This window comes from Paralichthys olivaceus, chromosome 1, assembly GCF_024713975.1.
Source record: "Paralichthys olivaceus isolate ysfri-2021 chromosome 1, ASM2471397v2, whole genome shotgun sequence".
Classification (NCBI taxonomy): domain Eukaryota; kingdom Metazoa; phylum Chordata; class Actinopteri; order Pleuronectiformes; family Paralichthyidae; genus Paralichthys; species Paralichthys olivaceus.
Window position 1 is genome coordinate 13,767,554 of NC_091093.1, and position 19,822 is coordinate 13,787,375.

The 19,822-nt window shown below is 39.2% G+C and overlaps 2 protein-coding genes across 2 annotated transcripts in view; one reads left to right on the forward strand and one right to left on the reverse strand.

Annotated features, from left to right (window-relative positions):
* kif26ba (kinesin family member 26Ba) overlaps positions 1-7,304 on the forward strand; it is a 79,469-nt gene extending 72,165 nt beyond the window's left edge. The window contains exons 26-28 of the mRNA XM_069522245.1: positions 969-1,234; positions 2,214-2,364; positions 3,385-7,304. Coding sequence (XP_069378346.1) covers positions 969-1,234; positions 2,214-2,364; positions 3,385-3,533 — 566 coding nt within the window. The 3' untranslated portion in view covers positions 3,534-7,304. The remainder of the gene's footprint in view (positions 1-968; positions 1,235-2,213; positions 2,365-3,384) is intronic.
* Positions 7,305-11,540: 4,236 nt separating this feature from the next.
* smyd3 (SET and MYND domain containing 3) overlaps positions 11,541-19,822 on the reverse strand; it is a 68,763-nt gene continuing 60,481 nt past the window's right edge. The window contains exons 9-12 of the mRNA XM_069522297.1: positions 18,617-18,704; positions 17,921-18,095; positions 12,029-12,137; positions 11,541-11,793 (exon numbers count right to left, since the gene is read on the reverse strand). Coding sequence (XP_069378398.1) covers positions 11,686-11,793; positions 12,029-12,137; positions 17,921-18,095; positions 18,617-18,704 — 480 coding nt within the window. The 3' untranslated portion in view covers positions 11,541-11,685. The remainder of the gene's footprint in view (positions 11,794-12,028; positions 12,138-17,920; positions 18,096-18,616; positions 18,705-19,822) is intronic.

The window sequence follows — 19,822 nt, forward strand, 5'->3', positions numbered from 1 at the left end:
ACAAGCTTTTTCTTGTGATTACATTCTCATCCTGAAAAGTCCAATATAAGAAAATGATAAAAGAAGGCAGCTAGCAATTTCATTTTTACTAGGTTAAATTTCTTGCAGAGATCAATACCACTCTTGAATCTGTCCATTTAATATAAGATTGCAGCCAACAGCCTTTAGCTTAATGTAAAATAAAACCTGGAAACACAGGGAAGTCGCCTGGCTCTGTAACAAAATCTTGCAGTTATTATTACTAATATTATTGAATGGACAGATGCGTAGAGTAGTCTACTCATCAATCTCTTGCATTCAAAGGAGCCTATTTCCACACATTTCTTTAATTGGTATGTATTAAAAATTGAATATTTTTGGCAATAAAGAAAGTTTTTGTTCTCTCAGTAGAAGAATCGCTGAATGTAATCTTGACCTAGTGATGTATTTCATTCGTAGCAATTTAAACCAAGTATCAATCTAAAGCAGTTTTCATGGTTCACTGTATACATTTATGTTTAAAATTCAGATTTAGTCAGTTCGTAGTGTGTATATAAAGATGGATGACATGAGCAGCTTCCCAAAAGTGGAGCCAAGCCATCTTGTTCATAAACCAATCAGCTCCATGTTAGTGGATGGGATATGTACCAAACTAAAAAGTAAAAAGTACACGTTTACATACATTTTCAGAGATGGTTTCTGTCATTTCACTCCAAGTGCCCATTTATTCAGTAGGTTTTGGTTTTATTAGTAACTTGATGCTATAAAAACAGTGTAAAACGTCATGACAAAATTTGGGGTGTCATTCAGGAAAGTTAAGGTGCCTATAATTAATCTCACTGTCAAACTGTACATCTCACAACAATGCAACACGTGAAGAAACTTTGAAGTAAACCTTATTATCTACAGTACAAGCTATCTACAGTAAACCGCATCAAATGTGTTTCAGAAATATTTTGTTGGTGACACTGACTTATTTGTTCTTCCAGGCCTCCAGCGTCGTCGCCTGATACCAGCTCTCACCTTGGACTCTTCCACCTCCTCACCCACTCATCGCTCCACAAAGCAGGCCATCACTTCCTCTTCTTCTTCCTCCTCCAGCCCAGGTGCCTGCTGGGTAGATGGCCCGCTGGGACCCCCAGCTCCCTCAAACCTACGGGGCGCAACAGCGACGACAGAAACCTTTGAGATCAAAGTGTACGAGATAGATGATGTGGAGCGGCTGCAGAAGAGAAGAGACAAAGGAGGAAGCAAGGTGAGAGAGGACATGTGATGTTTAAAACAGGAGTGAGTGTCTGTGGTAGGAGTGCATGTTGTTGGACAACACAAATGGTGATACTGGCAAAAATAACAGAATTTTGGAAAAAGAGAGAATAACAGTTTGGAAGAGAGGGAATAAGAACAAAATAAGGGTTAAAGAAGGAAAGATATACAAATATATAAAGATATACAGTATAGTGGTAGTGTGAGGGAGAATGAAGAGTGGGTTTAGGGAGAGAATCAAAGAAGTTAGTGAGCAAAAGAGCAAGAAACGAGGTCCAGAGTCCGACCAACAGTGATGTCAATGAAAATGAATTGATGATTATTTAAGCGGTAATTATTCTGATGGACCAACAAGAAAATGGAGAAGAGAAGAGACACAGGAAGCAATGGGACCTGAGCTTCTGTTTCAGCCAGTGAGTTAAGAGACCTCAGAAAAACCAAGAAGCTTTAATATACAACAGTAAGGATTTTCACTAAATGAACATTAGCACTATGCTCTGTGAACAGTGAGTATTTTTAATAAACCTACATTCCAATTCTCTGCTTGCTCCTCTAAAATCCTAAGACCTAACAGAATACAGACTGGTTCTGTGAATCTCATTAAACTGAAGCAAATGAATGCAGGTTCCCACTCTGAAACCTTCATGTATTCAGGAGAGGGAGCATTGTGAGCTTTGTGAGAGAGGAAGGGAGAGAAAAGCATGAAATATAGATTTTCCCCGCAGCGGCCTTAAGAAGCCACTTAACCCCCGACTGCTCCAGTGGAGCTGCTCAGTGTCCAAGCGTATGCACTCGGCCGCGGTCTCACCAGGACTTGATGAGGTGTGATGTGAATGTTTGTACCTGTGTGAATGTTAAGTAGTCTGCTGCTGGAAGAGAGACACATGTTTCACAATAGAACACTGAATAAATAAAGGTGAGCCAAATTCATATCTGTCTGTCTGTGTGTCCTCTGTGTGTGTGTGTGTCAGGAGGTGGTGTATGTGAGCGCCAAGCTTCGTCTGCTGGAGAACCGCCAGCAGCGAATCAGTGAAGTCAGAGCCAAGTACCAGTGTCTGAAGAAGGAACTGGAACAAACCAAACAGTACCTGATGCTGGAGCCACACAAATGGACCACTGAGTGTAAGTGCAGCACTGACACAACAGGAAGTGCGCTTGTGTTGTGAGAGAAACAGGGTGACAACATCTGTCATGGTGTGAGTGCAGGCTGTTTGTTTTGAGTGTCTCATCGTGTTTTATGCACCAGTGGATCTCAACAGGTAGAAAAGTATATTTCATGTCAAAGAAAAACATTGTCCCTGTTATAAGCAATCATTCATATTTGTCTTTAACCAAATAATGATAAAAAAGCACTTTTCATATTTTAAGGACAATGTGTTCACTGCTGAATAAGGCTTTATTCTGTATATGTTTCTACAAGTGCAACAAAAAAACCAAAAACATAAATGCATTAGTCTGCAACAATCATTTTCCGACTTTTAAACCCATTGTTCCTATTCAAGACATAAATCTTTCAAAATGAGCCACACATAAACAGCTTCACTTTTCAAAAAGGCTCAGTAATTTCCCAGAGCAGCTGGGCACTGTAGTTTTTGGCCGTTACTTAAATAGGAGTAAAAATTACATTTACTGGAGCCTGGGAACCGTTTTCAGCTGCTGACTGACACACATGTGGCACTGTACTGAGCATGTACAGCGATACAATAAAATACAAAACAATACTTTATTAATCCAGAAAGCAATTTAGATTTGGTCAATTAAAAGGAAAACAAGATATCGACATGTACTGATAAATGTGCACTAAGCAATGACACTAGGAAACAACATAAAGGAGCGGTTCACTTCCTTTGAGCTAAAAGTGTATTTTCTATAAAGCAGGACAGTGCATGTGAGATTAATTCATTTCAGTTTTAGATCAACAATAGACGCCTGTGACACAGAGGAATTAGTTATTTCAGGCTTTGACCAAAAGGACATTACAAGTTATCTGAATCAATTCATTCTTAGTTTTGTTTTAGTTTTTCTCTGGGAAACAGAAAAAAAACATAAGAAAATATAGAATATCTCCAGCCTTTCTTTTAAATTGATCAATTAAGTGTTTTAGCAGGTTGTGACTTTTTATTCTCCCCATCTAACATCCAGTTGAGCTGCAGCAGGTCTATGAAGTGGACTCTCTGGAGTATTTGGAAGCCCTGGAGACGCTAACGGACAAACTGGAGACCAGAGTCAACTTCTACAAAGCTCATCTCATGATGATCACCTGCTTTGACGTGTCCTCAAGACATCGATAGATAGAGGGAGAGAAGAGAAGCAGGAGGACAGAGAGGTGGACACACGGCAGGACTTCATGTTTGAATACTTGATGTTTATTAACCAAACACATTTAAAATATGTATCTCCTATATCAATACATCTCATTGGATTACTGGTTAGATGGAAGGAGGGGATACAGGGATGGACTGTCCATTCGATTTATCATGTCGGGCATCCTTATGTCCCCAGATGTAAGTCGGCAGAAGGACAGATGGATGGAGAGATGGAGGGATTAAAGGAATGGAGATATCTGACAGGCCAACAGACAGATGACCTTGTAGATTTTCACATTTGGGCTTTTAAGCAACCTCAGAAACAGTCACTGAAGAACATCTTATTGACAGGCTGCTTTGACTCAGATATATATGGCCGCCCTGAAGGGGGCAGTCAGATGGTGGTGACTCTGAGACGAAACATCAGACAAGTGACCACATTTTTCGAGGACGGAATAATTAGAATGCAGAGAAACCTCCTAGACTCAGTCGAACATTCAGTGACGTACGGAGAAAAATAAAAAGGAATGGAGAGACGAGCAAAAACTGCCTTTTTTAAACAGAGGACGATGAAGGAGAGGTTAAGGTCAAATAGAGGAACCATTTCTCCTCTCCCATTATTTTGGAAGAGCACTTTTTAGAGCAGTTGAGAGCCATTGACTGTAAACACAGTGCTGACTACAGAATGGCCTGGTATTGCTGTGCAGTTGAAAATAGAGACAGTAGGACAAAGAAAATGATTCAGATAAGTGCCTTGTGAACATTTCAACAATACCAAGACCAATTCTCTTTCTCTCGAATATGTGTACATGCATTACGTATGGTGCTAACAGAAACAACACACACAGAAAAAGATCAGTGTCCTTGGAAAATCTTTGAAATGATAGCCATTATTAAATGTGACGTTTTACTGTGTTTCACTAGAAGAAAACTCACTTTGTTTGAATCTTATTTGTTACACTGATGTAATACATCCAAACTGTTTGGATCCCTAACCCAAAAAGTTAAAAAATAACAAACACAAACCTCTTTAAAGGTGCTACAACAAGGTTCTTGTGCCACAATGATTTTTATGGATGTGGGTTATGATGATCTTCACTTGCGAGGAGCTTCAGCCATCTTGGCTTTCCAAGAGGTTATAAGATGTCCATTGAGCAGTGCTAGTTTGTCAGTTTGTGACTCCATTGGAAAGAGGCCAGGCAAACTTCGGTGGAAGCAGAACAAGAGCTTACATTGCTGTAGCTTTCCACCGATGCAGACAGCTGTCACCAAGTAAAAGAATGAAGTCTGGTGCTAAACTTGCTTCCAGACCGGTCAGGAAAATTCTGGTCAATGTTAATACGGGCCATGTAGCAATAGCAATCATTTTCAACGACCAAAAAATTAATTTAAAAAAACGTACATGATTTTTCAAGGACACAGACCAGAGACGTGTGTTTGAATAATAATAAAAATAAAAAAAATAGAGAAGAAAAAAAAGCTATGTTCTTGTGATAATGTGTTTTCACTTGACTTTACTCACAAACAGAGCACATCTGACTTTGGCCCTCTGGGGCACATGTACCATATATTCCCCCCCGATACAGTCGTGATGGCGTTTTCATGTTCATGAAGCAATGAAACATTGAGTCACACACGAGTGGAGCTGAAAATGTGTCTCTGTGTTACATCCATCGACTGACTGACTGTCTGACTGACAGGTGGACTGTCTGTTATTTGTATCTGTGTCGTTCTGCTCTATTCTAAAAGAAACTGAATGATTCGTCAATGTGTGTGTTTTATAATAAAGTATCTTTTTTATTTGAGTTCAATGGGACCATGGAGAGACTATGTATGATAGTAGGATAATGAAAATAGTATAAAGACAAATATTTAAGGCTAAGGAAGAGACAACTACAGGAAAAGCCATTTGATTTACACTGTTTAATGTCTTTATTGGAACAAAGTAGTGAATTTAGACTGGTTATACCTACTAGTGAATGCAGTTATTGTTAAAAATGGCCGACTAGTTCAAGTTCAGTTTCCAGACATTGTAAAGAAACAAAAATGTATTTAAAGAAATAAAACTAAAGAAAGAAAAGGATGATGACCAAATTAAGAGGCATAGATCTCTGCCTGGTTCCATGTTTTTTGGATAGCAACACTTAAAATTTGTTGATATTATCTATGGTGCTTGAGATGCTTATGATCTAAATGTTTGTACAAATATAAATATATGAAAGAGCCTGTTTCCCTCAGAAATTACAGAATATTCTTCGAATGCTACTTCTACATCTCTGTCTATTGTTGTCCACATCCACCGCCCTCATCTGCCCGTGAAGCAGAGAGCATTCTGGGAGATCCTGTCTGTAGTCTGGGAGGAAAAAAGAGGGAAGAGACTACACAGGAGAGGAAACTCTGGGTTATTTGGTATGATGTGTCAAAAGCTTTGAAATGTATCATGATCCGAACAACAGAAACTCATTTTTCATTTTTTTTCCACTGGACGGGACTGACAGAAAAACCTTTGAAATGTTTCAGGGTTTGATGTTCGTGTGTTACCAAGTTACAACAGTGATTCATTTCACGATGCGCTCACCTACAGTGACGGCCATGAAAGGGTTGTGGTAACGACGATGCTTTTACAGACCGAGGTGTGGGAAGTTTCTCCTGTGATATCTCTTGTTTCCTTTCTTTGATCTCCCAGTTCACTGTACAAGTCATGAATGAAGTTTTTATTTATTTGAGCTCAGGAGAGCAGATCTCGCCTGTCAACGTTTTTATTTATTTACACCTTATGATCTTACAAAGTTACTATGCATTTAAAAAAAGAAAAATAACTGTACATACATTGCTGAGCCCCATGTCATATATAAATATATATACTGTACACATAACATATAAACGCTCATCTTTATTTTATATATTTTCTTTTGGATTATTTTGCTCCTGCTGTTCCAGTTGGGAATTTGGATGGGTTTGGGTTTCCTAAAGTTTCCACATCCAGGGCAGATTATGTGGTTCCAGCACAACAAGAATTTCAGGTGAATAAATACTGAGCAAAAATATGAATTAATGGTTGATTTTTTTTTTTACTTGTGAAGAAGAAAAAGTTTAAGCATGAAAACAGCTGTGTTGTTTTAAATGAAATGCCAGTATCTTCTACAGTATTAATAAGAGCCTTGTGTTATTAGCAGTGGATGTTTTGGGAACCCCAACCTCTGGATGAGCGAAATGGCTCGTACTTGAAAATGCTATGTGTGAGGTTTCCTCCTCTTGTGTCACTGCCAAATGAACTGTGGTAGCGCTTTATAATTCGAGCAATAACTGTGAAAAACACCTTGGGTTTTGGTGAACTTTTCAAAAGTAAAGATTTAAAAAAATTTACGTATGTGGTGTCGGTACATTCAAGAATTATAATGTGTTATCTGGAAATCTGACACATAGCATCTTCTTAAGAATATTGTGTGTTCAAGTCTGAGTCAGACCACATTTTCCAAAAATAACCATCACTAGTCGTAAGGGACACTCATTCAAGGGTCAGGTGTTGAAAATTCTTTACAATTTATATACGTACCAATCACTCAGGTTTATGACTTGTGATCGGTGCATTTTGGTGAATATGAAGTGCGAGATTCTCACTGGGTGTTGATGATTAAAGATTGCAATTATAACTGTCCTTGCAGATCTGCTTTTTTTGAAAAGTGTGGTCCGACACATTGTATTGATAGGAGATTAAGATGGAGGGAATGTAAATAAAGGAATGTATTGAAAGAGTTTGACGTCTGACTCTTCATTTTTTCAATGCAGGACGGTCAACGTATCGTCCATCTGATGTATGTTCTGTCCAAAACCCAATGAAATAATAACATTTTCCATTACGACTATAACACATGAATTCAAAAGATGTTCCTCAGGCTGCCAATGCTTTAAGATGTGACATCAAAGTCTTAACTTACTTTGGCCGTTTAATGCACATAAACAAAACCTAGTGTCAAAGTAAAAATAGGTGCAAATAGTCCTCACCTGCTCAAAATGCAGAAACCACTGTTACTCTCAGTTACCTAGATTCCAACCCATAAAAACTTATGCCGAGATGTACAATACGCCTGACGCACCAATTCAGCAGAGGTGTTAAATCGGGCACCAAAAGTTAAATTGAAGCTATGTCAGGCCTCTGTGTTCATACAGTCAATTGGACACACGACAGCTTTTCCGGCTTCATTTGCAGATAACACACTCTACAGGCTACAGTTACTTTGTTGGAATAATGATACGCTGTCTCTATCAGCCCACCTGCTTCAAAGCTTCACTGATTCATTTCTATTTCAGTAATGATCCAGACATTTCTGAACCCTGTCACCCTGAGAAAAGACTGATCAGTTCACAGACACTCTCACCACTCTGGCCTCACTCTCTCAGTCACATGACTTTCTCAGAAAACTATGATCTCATGTCACTTTTTTACAGGAATACCTTTTTTCCTTCCTTAATGTCCATCATACTCTGACATATACGTATTTAAAAATGATCCCACTTCCCCCAAAAGCTGCTGGTATTACAGTATATATATTAGAAGAAAGAAGTAGCATTTTGGGAAAAAAGGTGTAACTTTAACATTAATGTGAGCGTGATAGACATTGTGATTTCCTTTTTCTTCATTGAGACAAAACAGAAGAGTTAGACTGTTTAAAAACATAGTAAAATCTGTGTAAGGTCTGTTTCCATACATGCTGACTCCAGCAAAGTACCATCATTTTAGGATTTCTACCTTATTTCCTACTGTACATGTCTCTGTGTGTGTGTATGTGTGTGTGTGTCTGGACCTAACCCTGCAGGCAGCGTTCTAGTGACATATTGCCCTGTAGAGCCTGCTTTGATCACCCACACACAGCAGGGAACAGGAGGGAGAAGGAAGGAGGAACTGGGAAAAAGAGAGAGAGAATAGATGAGAAGAGAGAGGAGGATAAAGGTGGCAAGAAGGAAATGCACAGACAGAAAGACAAGTGAAAAATAACAAAAAATAGGATTACAGCTTGGGCAAGTAGGAGAAAAGAAGTGAGGCATGGAGGAGATACCCAGCGGGTGCAAAATATATATATATATATATATATATATATATATATATATGCAGTATATCACCCCAATAAGGTAATGTTCACTATTATACAGTTATAATGCTACTTCATAATGAAAATATTGAAGTAGCATAACTATATTTAAAATATAGTCCTATAGGATGCAGCATTTTATCATTTTATGGACTCTCTCATGACGTCACAGAGCCGATATATAACGGAAATAAAAGCTGAATAAAAGCTTTAGATTGTCTATGTATTGTCATTGACCTTGACACACACAGGCACACTCGCTCGCTCACTCACTCACTCACTCACACACACAGGAAGTGGAAAAAACAAACAAACTTATACAATATAATAAAAAAGACAGTAATCTCTTGGTAATTTTATACGCAATAAGTCCTCAAAAAATGCTGCTGCTCCTTCTTTATCTCACCTGTCTGTTAAACCGTTTACTGAGGAAAAGTGGAATCATTTAGTTGCTGAATTCAAGAATTCCCCTGAGGCTCCTGAAGTTAATTTAAACACTGTTTGGTCTACCCAGTAATAGAGTAATTCTTACATAAGCAAATACTGCAGTTTCCAGGAATTCATTTAACCCACTGATTAACTCTTATCGCTATTTACAATGGTCAAATGGATTTTTCTTCTGTCTGTATTCACTTAAATTAGGTTCTCAGCAGAAACAAAACAAAAGCAACAATAAGAGCAACATAGTTTTCAAACAGTTCTCATATGTGTCACCGGTTAAATGTAAAACCTGGGTTTTCCCAGATCTTTTGTTAAAATTCAATTTTCCAATTAAGATTTTTAAATCATTTAAAAAAGGTTTTAATCGTATGACAAGATCTTTTTAAAAACACATTTTTATAATAAGATGAAGTTTAGTACACACATTTTTTTGGTTTTCAGAGCATCTGATTGTGAAGAAACCTGATCATAGACGGAGGGGTGCTGAGGACAGGATAAAAACATGGTGTTAACAGTGAGATTCAGTTTGCCTTGTCTTTTTATCTGAGGAGAGATTAGACGAATATCATGAATATATGGGAATCTCTACCAGGTTCTTACCACTGAGCCATGAAAGGCAGGACGATCATCGAGATACCTGGGATCAGATCTACCCTGTCTGGCTGCTGTTGCATCTTCAAACAGCAGAATGTCTCTGTAGCTAAGAGGAGACACCATAAAATGTAAAATACTGGAGTTTTTATCCATAAAGGCTCAATTTGTAATTTTATGAAGTGGAGTATTCACAAGTAAAATTTTACAATTACATGAATGATTATTAAATAATATACAACACTGCTGTAGGAGAAAGTGTAAAGAGAAATAGAACATTTGGGATTTAGTGAGGTTTGAGTGAATCAGGAAGGAATAAGGTTTATATCTTCAATTTGAGTGGTGGTGTTGAACTTGGATTACAGACTGTGGATTTCTATAAAGACATAATGAAGAGGAGATTTGTGAAGATGGTGCAGGAGGGGACAGTGAACATTAACAGCATGATGAGTTAAACAGAGAGATGAGACACAGAAACAGTTCATGTAATTCTGGGGGTAAGGGAGACAGAAAATGGGGGAGAGAGAGACAGCGAGTGCCAGAAAGGGAGAGAGACAGACGGTCATGATGAAGATGGTAAATCCAATCTGATGGCTGTTATGAGGAGAGAGGAGAGGGGGAGAGTGAGAGGCAGAAAGCAACAGAGCTGGTGAAGTGAGTAATGGTGGTAAAGGCACAGCAGAACCAGTCGACTGGAGCCAAGACTGCACGTCTTCAATCAGTCATTTCATTCAATCTCCTCAAGATACAGTGAACTCTTTTCTATCACACATATCAGGGGGAAAAAACGTTAATGATTTGCTGCTGCTGCTGCTATAATTTCTCTGATTTTGTAATAATTGTAATTAATAATTTTGTTCTGTATTTTAATGCTCAATAACACTGAACTGCTGCCTAATCCAGGATGGATGAAGGATTTGTTTTTTTTTAACATGCCCACTGTCGCAGTACTGAGGGAGCACAAAGTGTCATAAAAGCAAAACCTATTTGTAACCTTAAAGCAAACATAATGCCGCTCTAATCCCCTCATGAACCACAGAAACACACACTCACACATGGAGACCCACACCCACACAAAGGTTGTCTCTCTCAGAGGAAGTGCTGTCATCAGTTTGAAAATAGTAGATGTTTGGGATTAACATGGCTAGTGTGTGTAAGTGTGCATGTGTGTGTACAAATATGACAGGAGGAATTCGTTTTGACATTTTTAAAAACATTTCCTCAAATCAGGACTTAGTTTTAGTGCAAAGGTAGTACTTTGGCATTTACGTGTTAGGAGCTATAGAATAGAATGCATTATCTCAACGACTGTCCTTTCAAATTATATAAAACAAAAATCTGTGTGTGTGTGTGTGAGGGGGAGATTGAGACCCATAAGCACATTCCATCACAGATGCACTCTGGGTTTGACTTAGAGGCCACATACTGACAGAGTAACACAAAAACAGGGATTAACATGGGAAGTGTGTGTGATGAATATGTATTGAGGAAAGATGGATGTTTTGAAAACCTGACTTTACTAAAACAACACACACACACACACACACACACACACACACACACACACACACACACACACACACACACACACACACACACACACACACACACACACACACACACACACACACACACACACACACACACACACACACACACAGGCCATGAGATCGCTCATCATGATGGAATCCCCAGATTGAACACAGGAGACGAGGGTCTACACATTCTCTCTCTCTCCCACACAGACACAATAGGGGAATTTATGAGGATCTATGTCTTTGTCTGTCCATAAACTTTACATTGACAGGGAAGCTAAACACTGAGCAGAAGCACAAAACCAACATGGACCGATTGTCAATGTGTAAGACAATTTAAAGAAGAAATGTTTTATTTTTATTCATCAGAAATCAAATGATAGAAATTCAGGAATGCACTCATGACCTAAAAAGTTAAATTAAGAGATGGAGTAAAATGTAAAGACGTCAAGTCACAGTTGTATCAGTGTGTTGGTGGCTTCAGGATGACTGCTGATCCATCTCACAACGGCATTCTTCCATTTTCATCAACAGATCCTTGGACAAGGGATGATCATCACTGTGGGTGAGCTTTAAGATTTGATAGGCCTGTGAAAGGAGAATTAATAAAAACAGACATAAAGTCTTTTTTCAGTTATCAATGAGTTACAAAAAGATCTATTGTTTAATATCTTAGCATATTTAAGACATTTTGAGAACTAAAATTCACATTATAAAATATAAGAGTTTGTAAGACCCTGCAGAAACCCTGTTAACTCTCTGCTTTTCAATCATGACAGGAATGATAAGCAAAACTCTGTTGGTCAGTATTTCCCCCACACACCTGCTTGAATGTGTCTAAAGCTTCCTCGATGTGTCCCAGGTAATGCTGCAGCTTTGCAACTCTCATCAGCTGGACTCCGTGGACAGGGTGGGGATCAGGGTAGTATTGTCTTTGGAAAGAACAGAGAGAGGATTGAAACTGAGAGAAACAGTGGTTTAATAAGATCATGACTGGATCATCATGATTTTGCTGCTTGACCATACATCTCACTCAGATCTGTTAATTTACTCCCATAATGTTGTATCTTTACCAATTCCCATTCAAGTTTGATGAAAACTGTTTTATGCTGACGATTAAATGACTCCAAACAGAAACTTAATAAATAATGTATACACATCAGTATACCTTCACAGAGGCCTTCCTAAGGTTATTAGATTACAATGCATTATCTATCCATAAATATATTTATTCTCTGCTACTTATAATAAAATAAATAACTCTACCTCTGTCTGAACACACCAGAATGACTCATATCAAATGCAGTGTCACTCCAATATCCAATAATATCCTCATAGACTAGTTTGTTTAAAGATGATGTCTATTAAGAAGTGTGATCATCACAGCAATATGCTGACATTAATCAGTCTGAATTATCACTCTGAGTTAACATATAAACAACATTTTCTGATTAACCTAAAAAACAGTCATAATTTGGATAAGTCATTAAGATGTGGAGTACTCTGACCTTAGTCGCATTACATTGACATTTATATTAATCACAGTATCGTGTCCTGTTGGAGTTTTCACAGGAATTTGCTCCATACGACAGTTACCAACTGCTTGACGACACATGGGTAAGTGTAAACAAGATGGCAGAAGAGGTCACATTCTTTGGGAGAAGGACAAACTGTAGTTATATACTTCTATAGAATACATATGAATTGGCGTTTGAATCATGTTTGAATGGGCGCAAACATCACAATGGTGATATTTTCAAAAAGGTCACAGGACTGTGGGACAAATGCCTAATTGTTGACATGATTCATAATCAGACTGAATGGAATATTCTATGAGCAATTGATTAACATTATAATCAGAATAATGTCAATAGTCAGATTATTGGTGTCCATGTAAACAGGACTAACAGCTTCCAAAAAAAACTACCTTGAAACACTGGTTTGACCCAAACTACACGGGAACTTCCACTCTGATTTTAAAAACATTCTATCAGCTCTACAGCTGAATCAATAAGGAAAAACCCCACACGTCTCAAAATGAAAGATTTAGTTTATGACAACCCTCCCTGTCAAGTATGATTTACCTTGCTTTTCTTTCTTACTGACCAATAAAAAATGTGACCCATAAAAAAAGTCCCGTCACTCCACATGAAAACCGGGGGAACACGATCTTATGTCTGATGCAAGTTCACAGAAAATTTACAGGTGGCCAAACTCCCATTATCTCTCCAGTGTCACTGCAAGAGTTAAGAGTTTGTTTCCTGTTACATCATCAGGACAAAGCCACAAAGTCTTAATGATCTTTGTATTTACGTGACATGACACATAAATATATAAACATGCATGTTTTAAGAAAGACAGCTCACACAAACACATGCACCATCAAATCCCCAATACACACAGGGAAGCAGGATGCTCTTAGTCCTATATAGATGAAGGCACACCAGGGAATCTAAGGAAGCAGCTTTGTTGTTGGTAAACAGTGGGGTTCTCAAAACACTCATTTATCCAACTCAGCTTGTTATTTATCCTCTTTTCTTCCCCCTACCCCTCTCCTCTAATCTCTCCTTCCATTTCCTATTCCACATCTCCTTTGCTCTGCTCCTACCTGTTTCGGTTTGCGTTAATCCCGCTAACTGCAGGGATTAAAGTTGGCGATATCAATCAGTCAGTCAGTCAGAGTCGGGCGGGATGTCATCTCTCCTCCGCTGCTCTCCATTCATTCCTGCTTACTTTACCTCTGTTGCCCTTTTAAGTCTTCCCTCATTTTTCCTGTTTTCTCTTATTTACACACATGCACACACACACGTTATTCAAATGTTATGTAACCGCCGTAAGACGGTATGTAAATGTGCACTGACGACGCACAAACCCTTCTCATTCCCATTCTCTCACCTCATTTAAATTTCTTGTCTAGTGCAGCCATCTCTCACTCACAAAGAGCTGTAAGTAAACACACACCAGCACTAATGTATGAGCATGCACACACACAAAGATGAGGTCAATATGAATCCACTTCACCCTCTAATCTGCTGTATTTGTCAGATTTCATTTCTCCCAAGCATAAACACAACACAAGAGGGTTCAATATGCTCGCAATGCAATCAACTGGAAACAGAAACTGTTGTAAACGGAGCACGTTTCTTATTTATTATGCCTCTGTGCTGACGGGAGCCTGTGGCCAGAGCAGTTATTTTTCGGGCTGTCTGTCCGTCCCGTTCTCTTGAAGGATGAACCGATTTCCTGCATTGTGAACACAGTATCTCTGAGGAAATTTAAAATATCGTTCTAATGTTCACTTTGACTCAAAGAACTGATTAGACTTTGGTGGGAAAAGGTCAAGGTCACAGTGAATAAACACCTTAACTCAAAGAGTGTGATTACCATGAGGGTATTAAAACTTCCATACTGAACTCTTACTTGGACTCAAAGATGACCTCATATGACCTCATGCGATTCAGGAAGAAAAATGTATGTAGACTGAAACTGAACTCGATGGCGGAGACATACAACCACTGGGCATAATTCTAGTTTTCTTTGTGGACTGAAACCAGTAACTTGTATTGGCTAATTTTATTGACTCTTTAATTTAAAAGAAAAACACTCGGAATCAAAGTAAATGAACTTGTAGTGTCAACGAACAAAGTAATTTAAGACTCTGTAGCTTCTTTGAATTTTCCCGCACTATGCTAATAGCCCATTTGTTCATACCTTCGAGCCTAACTAAACTACTCACTGACAGGCCCACCAATTACAGAGGCGCTCTCTGATCCTGTGGTTAAAATTGAATCATTAAACAGGAAGTTCAAAGACTAAACCAACAACATTAGTCCTCCATGAATAATAAAGTTACAATATTGATTTAATTACCAAGCCAGTGCTTCAAGTAGCCATGACATGCAAACACTCACAAAAACCAAACTCCAATTATGTTTCATCTTTGCATATAGAGTCACACACAGCAATTAAAATAATTTCATTAACTTAGTGTCTCCTGGATTCCTCCCTCCTTTTTTCCCCAGGAGAGTGAATTGAGAGAAATGCAGTCTTGCTACATATGCAGCTAGTTAGAAAGCTGTAGCCCTCGGCTACGACAAAGAGAGGGGGCAAGAAGGAAAAATGAATAGTGGTGGAAAAGTGTAACATTTCCAGGCAAATGCTATGAAACTAATGAGGCCCTTGTTTGGAACAAAAGATTCACAGCCTGATGTTTGTGAGGGCTGAACATGGATTATTTCTCTAAGAAGGAAAACTAAGCAAGGAGAATGAAAGCATGGAGGGAAGATTAACTGTGATTCGTCTCCCTAATTGTATTTTGTTTTCTGTCCATATCAACACCATACATCTGTTACTCAGATAAAGAACATCCAAATAGATATAAATCACAGCTGAATTATTTAGCAGAGAAATGTTTGTTTCAAAGATCCTAATAAAAGGACTCTCCCCAAGTGCAGCAATGCTTGATCCCCTCATCCCAGGTTTCATACACCTATGATCTGTGAGCAGAAACCAAATAGACACGCTATTGTTGACATGTCCCAGCCACCGCTGCTACAGAGCACTGGTCACCTGTTAATTAAATGTTTATTAATACTGAATGGATTGTGTGTTTATATCGCACCAAAATCAACACTGCACTTCATTTGGCCATCAACAAAACAAATGCAAAGTGTGACGCAGAGATGATGAAGGGTTCTGAAGATATGAGGACTTTAGGATCCAGCATTTTTAAACTCAAAACGGTTAATCACTGTTTTTCATCCAACAAGAAAGAGGTGCTACTCTTAATCTGTGCAGTAAGCCCTTTAACTGGTTTTGTCAGTGATTTGCCCAAATTGCTTTCATCTTCACCAGAGAATGGAAACAAGGGTTCCGGATATAACGTTGAAGATTTTGGGCAACGACCATAAACCGTGATGCCGGTCCAGGGACCGTTGCTGCATGTCAACATCCCTTCACTGTCTGCTCTTTAATGAAGGAACGAAATGCCCCAAAAACATTTCTTTGAATTTCATCTGGACATATGAACCACAAACCGGTTCACAAACACTGACATTGTGGGGGCACTTCACTGAAGCAGCAAGGCCACTGCTGATGCAGAAGTCTTACACAACAGATTCTCTCTATAATACTGTGAAACCTTGGACAGACAGAGATACTGTAAATCTCCACTCGTTTATTAAAACTGTAAATGAATAAAGCTGTAAAATCAGCCTTCACTCTGTGTGTGTGTGTGTGTGTGTGTGTGTGTGTGTGTGTGTGTGTGTGAACATGAAAATGGCAGTAAAATATGTGCAGCATGTGTACAGCCTGCAGCAGGTGTGCATTATTCGCACCCAGGCGCAGAGAAAGGTCCTCTCTATACATCAGACACTGAATGGTGAAGCTGACTAAAACGACCTGCGAAGAGTGAGAGAGTGAAAGAAGAAAGGAATAGAGGATGAGTGGATGAGAGACAGAGACAGAGAGAGAGAGAGAAATCCTGCAGCTATCTCTCGTTTAATGCCATCTGAAGAGCCCAGAGGAAGATAGGTGATGAATATGGAGGATCCTCCTCCCACTCTTTCACTTGTGTCTCCTGAACGGTTTTCTCTCCTTCTCTTTTATTTTTATCTATGTGCTTGCCAAGCTAACGTGCATTCCACCATTCCTCTTTTTTTCAGTTTTTCTCATTTTATACTTCACTTCTCTCTCTCTCTCCTCTTCCTGAAGACTCCCTCGCCATAACGTTACTTCCTTCATTTTTGGCCACTTGTCTTCCCTCCTCTCTTCTTCTCCAGGTTGTTGATAACCATTCACCCCTCACTCTTCTGCCCATCCTTCATTTTTCATTTATCTACTACACTCTTCCGACCTCTCTCTGCTCACTCCCTCCCTCACTCCCCACAACCATCCCTCACTCTGGTCTCCCCTCTGCACATTTCACTTTCTTTCAACCGACACCCAACTCTCAATCCTCTTCTTATCATCACCATCTCTCTCTTTCTGCTGCTCTGTGTCCAGTTATTTATTGATAGGCTCTGTTGCTGTTTCCCCCCTGTAGGTGAGTCGTCAGTGTGTGTGTGTGTGTGTGCGTGCGTCCACTACTTGGCCAATAGAGCTCAGCCCAGCACACAAGATCAATCTCTCTCTCAATTCAATTCAAGCATCAAAATACAATTTTGCCAAGTACACAATAACAAAAAAGAGCAATAAAACACCAGGATCAATATTTTAGGTCCAAACTAACTGATGTAAATCAAATAATGACAGCTGGCTAACCCTGATATTAAATTTCATCCAGAGCTTCGAGGACAAAGAGCTGGGTGGCTCGCTTGAGAATAAACCACAATTGAGGATGATTACATATGCTTTTTATTTTCACATTGACACTACATTCACCTACCTTTGTTACATTTGTTACATTTTCATGTATCTGGAGTCTCCTTGATCAATTAATTGTTTTGCCAAAGTTGATATCGTTACCTTACTTGTGTATCAACTGTTAGAATATCCTAGGTGGGTTCTACATGAAACCCTGTAGATGGGATGATTCCTGATAGAACCTTCAGGAAGGATTCTTGGTGGAACTATTGTACCACAGAAGGATTATCTGTAGAACCTCACCTAGAGGGTTCGGAGGCTGATACAGGATATTGTTTTTTCACAAACAGCAGGGTCCTACCAGACCCACTGTGACATGCACGCACGCACATGCAAACACACACACACTCACCTGTAAACTGGAATTGTCTTCTCTCCATATCTCACAGCTTCCTGCCAGCGTCCCAGGTTAATGGAGGCGTCTAAAGCCATGTCTGTCATTCGAAGCTTGTAGAGATTTTCCTCAGGCACAGCGCCACCAACAGTTGATAACAAATCACTGCAGCTTTGTAGCAGTGCTTCCCAATCTGGAGGGTCACATAGGGAGAAAAAACATTCATACTGATGCTGATGACTGTCTGAGCTCACCCCTGAGTGGACACATCATTATATAAAGACAAATTTACTTGAGTGCATTGACACATGAGGTTGTGATCTTAGACTATAATGAGTGAAGTATCCAGAGCATCAGTCAAACACACCTTTCACACATTCACTTATAGTTTATGTTTGTACATGACTCTACTTTGATGATAACTTAATTTACATATGAAGGAATTAAAACCACCAGTTGACTCAAGTATTAGTGGTTTGTGACTCTACAGTGACTACAATCATAAAACAATTTGTTCTCATTATAATAAATATAATATAATAAAGCAGTTTATTAGTATAAGCACAGTTATATATGTGAATCTGTGACCTATCATTTGTTGTTAGAGGAGAAGCATCAGTTTATTTAATCGTCTTCCCACAGCAGAGTAGATGATGGATGGATGTCAGTGCTTACTGTCCATTGAATGTAGCTGCTCTTGGATGTTAAGGATACCTGACTTTGCTTTTTGTTCTTCCAGTCTGGGTAGAGCCTCCTTCAGCAGGCGCCATGCTGTTTCATCACCAGACAGCATGAGTCCATCCTGCAGAGAGAGGAGAGGAGACTAAACAGACATAGATCTAAAACAAACAATCCTGTGCACAGACTTGGCCTGTACACGATGCAGTGTGCAGTCTTACACTGCACCATTCTAAAGAGCATATACAGTGAGCATTGAAAAACAAGACAGAACTTGTTCATTAAAATTTCTTTGCAAATACAAAAGTGTTAAAAAATTCTGCCTGAACTTTGCTTGATGGACAGACGTTTATACAGAGCGCAGTAATATAAGACCAAAGCAACCCTCTGTTTGCAATTTGTCAAAAAAACACAAACGCTCAAATGCACAAACACAAACACACAAAACAAAAAACAGACGAGGTTCAATGTCAACAGTTGCCATGACAACTTTGGGTCACAGCCCAGCATTATTAAAGATTAAAGAAAGAGGGAAGATGACAGAAAATATGTGTCAGTTGTGTGCTGGGCAAAGTTAGGGTTGAATAAAATGGAAGTTATTGTCCCACAGAATCAACTGAGTGCTCTTTCTTACCTTCTCTCTCTCACAAACACACTCGCACAACACACTCACACACACGCACGCTCGCACAACACACACCCACCTGCTGTTAGATTATTGGAGAGAATGACTAAAGCACCGCATATGGAAAACAAAGCTGGAGGATGAAGGCAGAGAAAAGAGAGGACAAGAGATATGACTGACTGTAAACACACGTCAGAGAGAGAGGGTGACACACTGGAACAGAGAGACTGAACGAAGAAAGAGTGTGGTGGAATAAGATGGATGGAGAAGAAAACTGCAGCAGAGACGAGATGATTTTTCACATTTTCAGGAAGCTGTCCGAAAGAGAGAGGGAGGAAGAAAGAGAGAGAAAGAAAGAGGGGTGAAGAGGTGGAGCGTGACAGAGTGACTGAGAGGAAGAGGGGGACAGCAGGAGATAAGACGGAGAGTTAGAGTGAAGGAGGAAAAGGAGTATAGGACAAGGAAGAGTACACTGTAACACGTTACGCACCGATACACTGTACGTGGCAAGGGTTAGAGAGCAAGGGGGGGGGAGAAAGAGAGAGGGAGAGAGTGCATTTTTTTGCAACTTCTGGTTCATGACATCGAAGCAAATTCAGTTTTTGCGAAGTTACAAT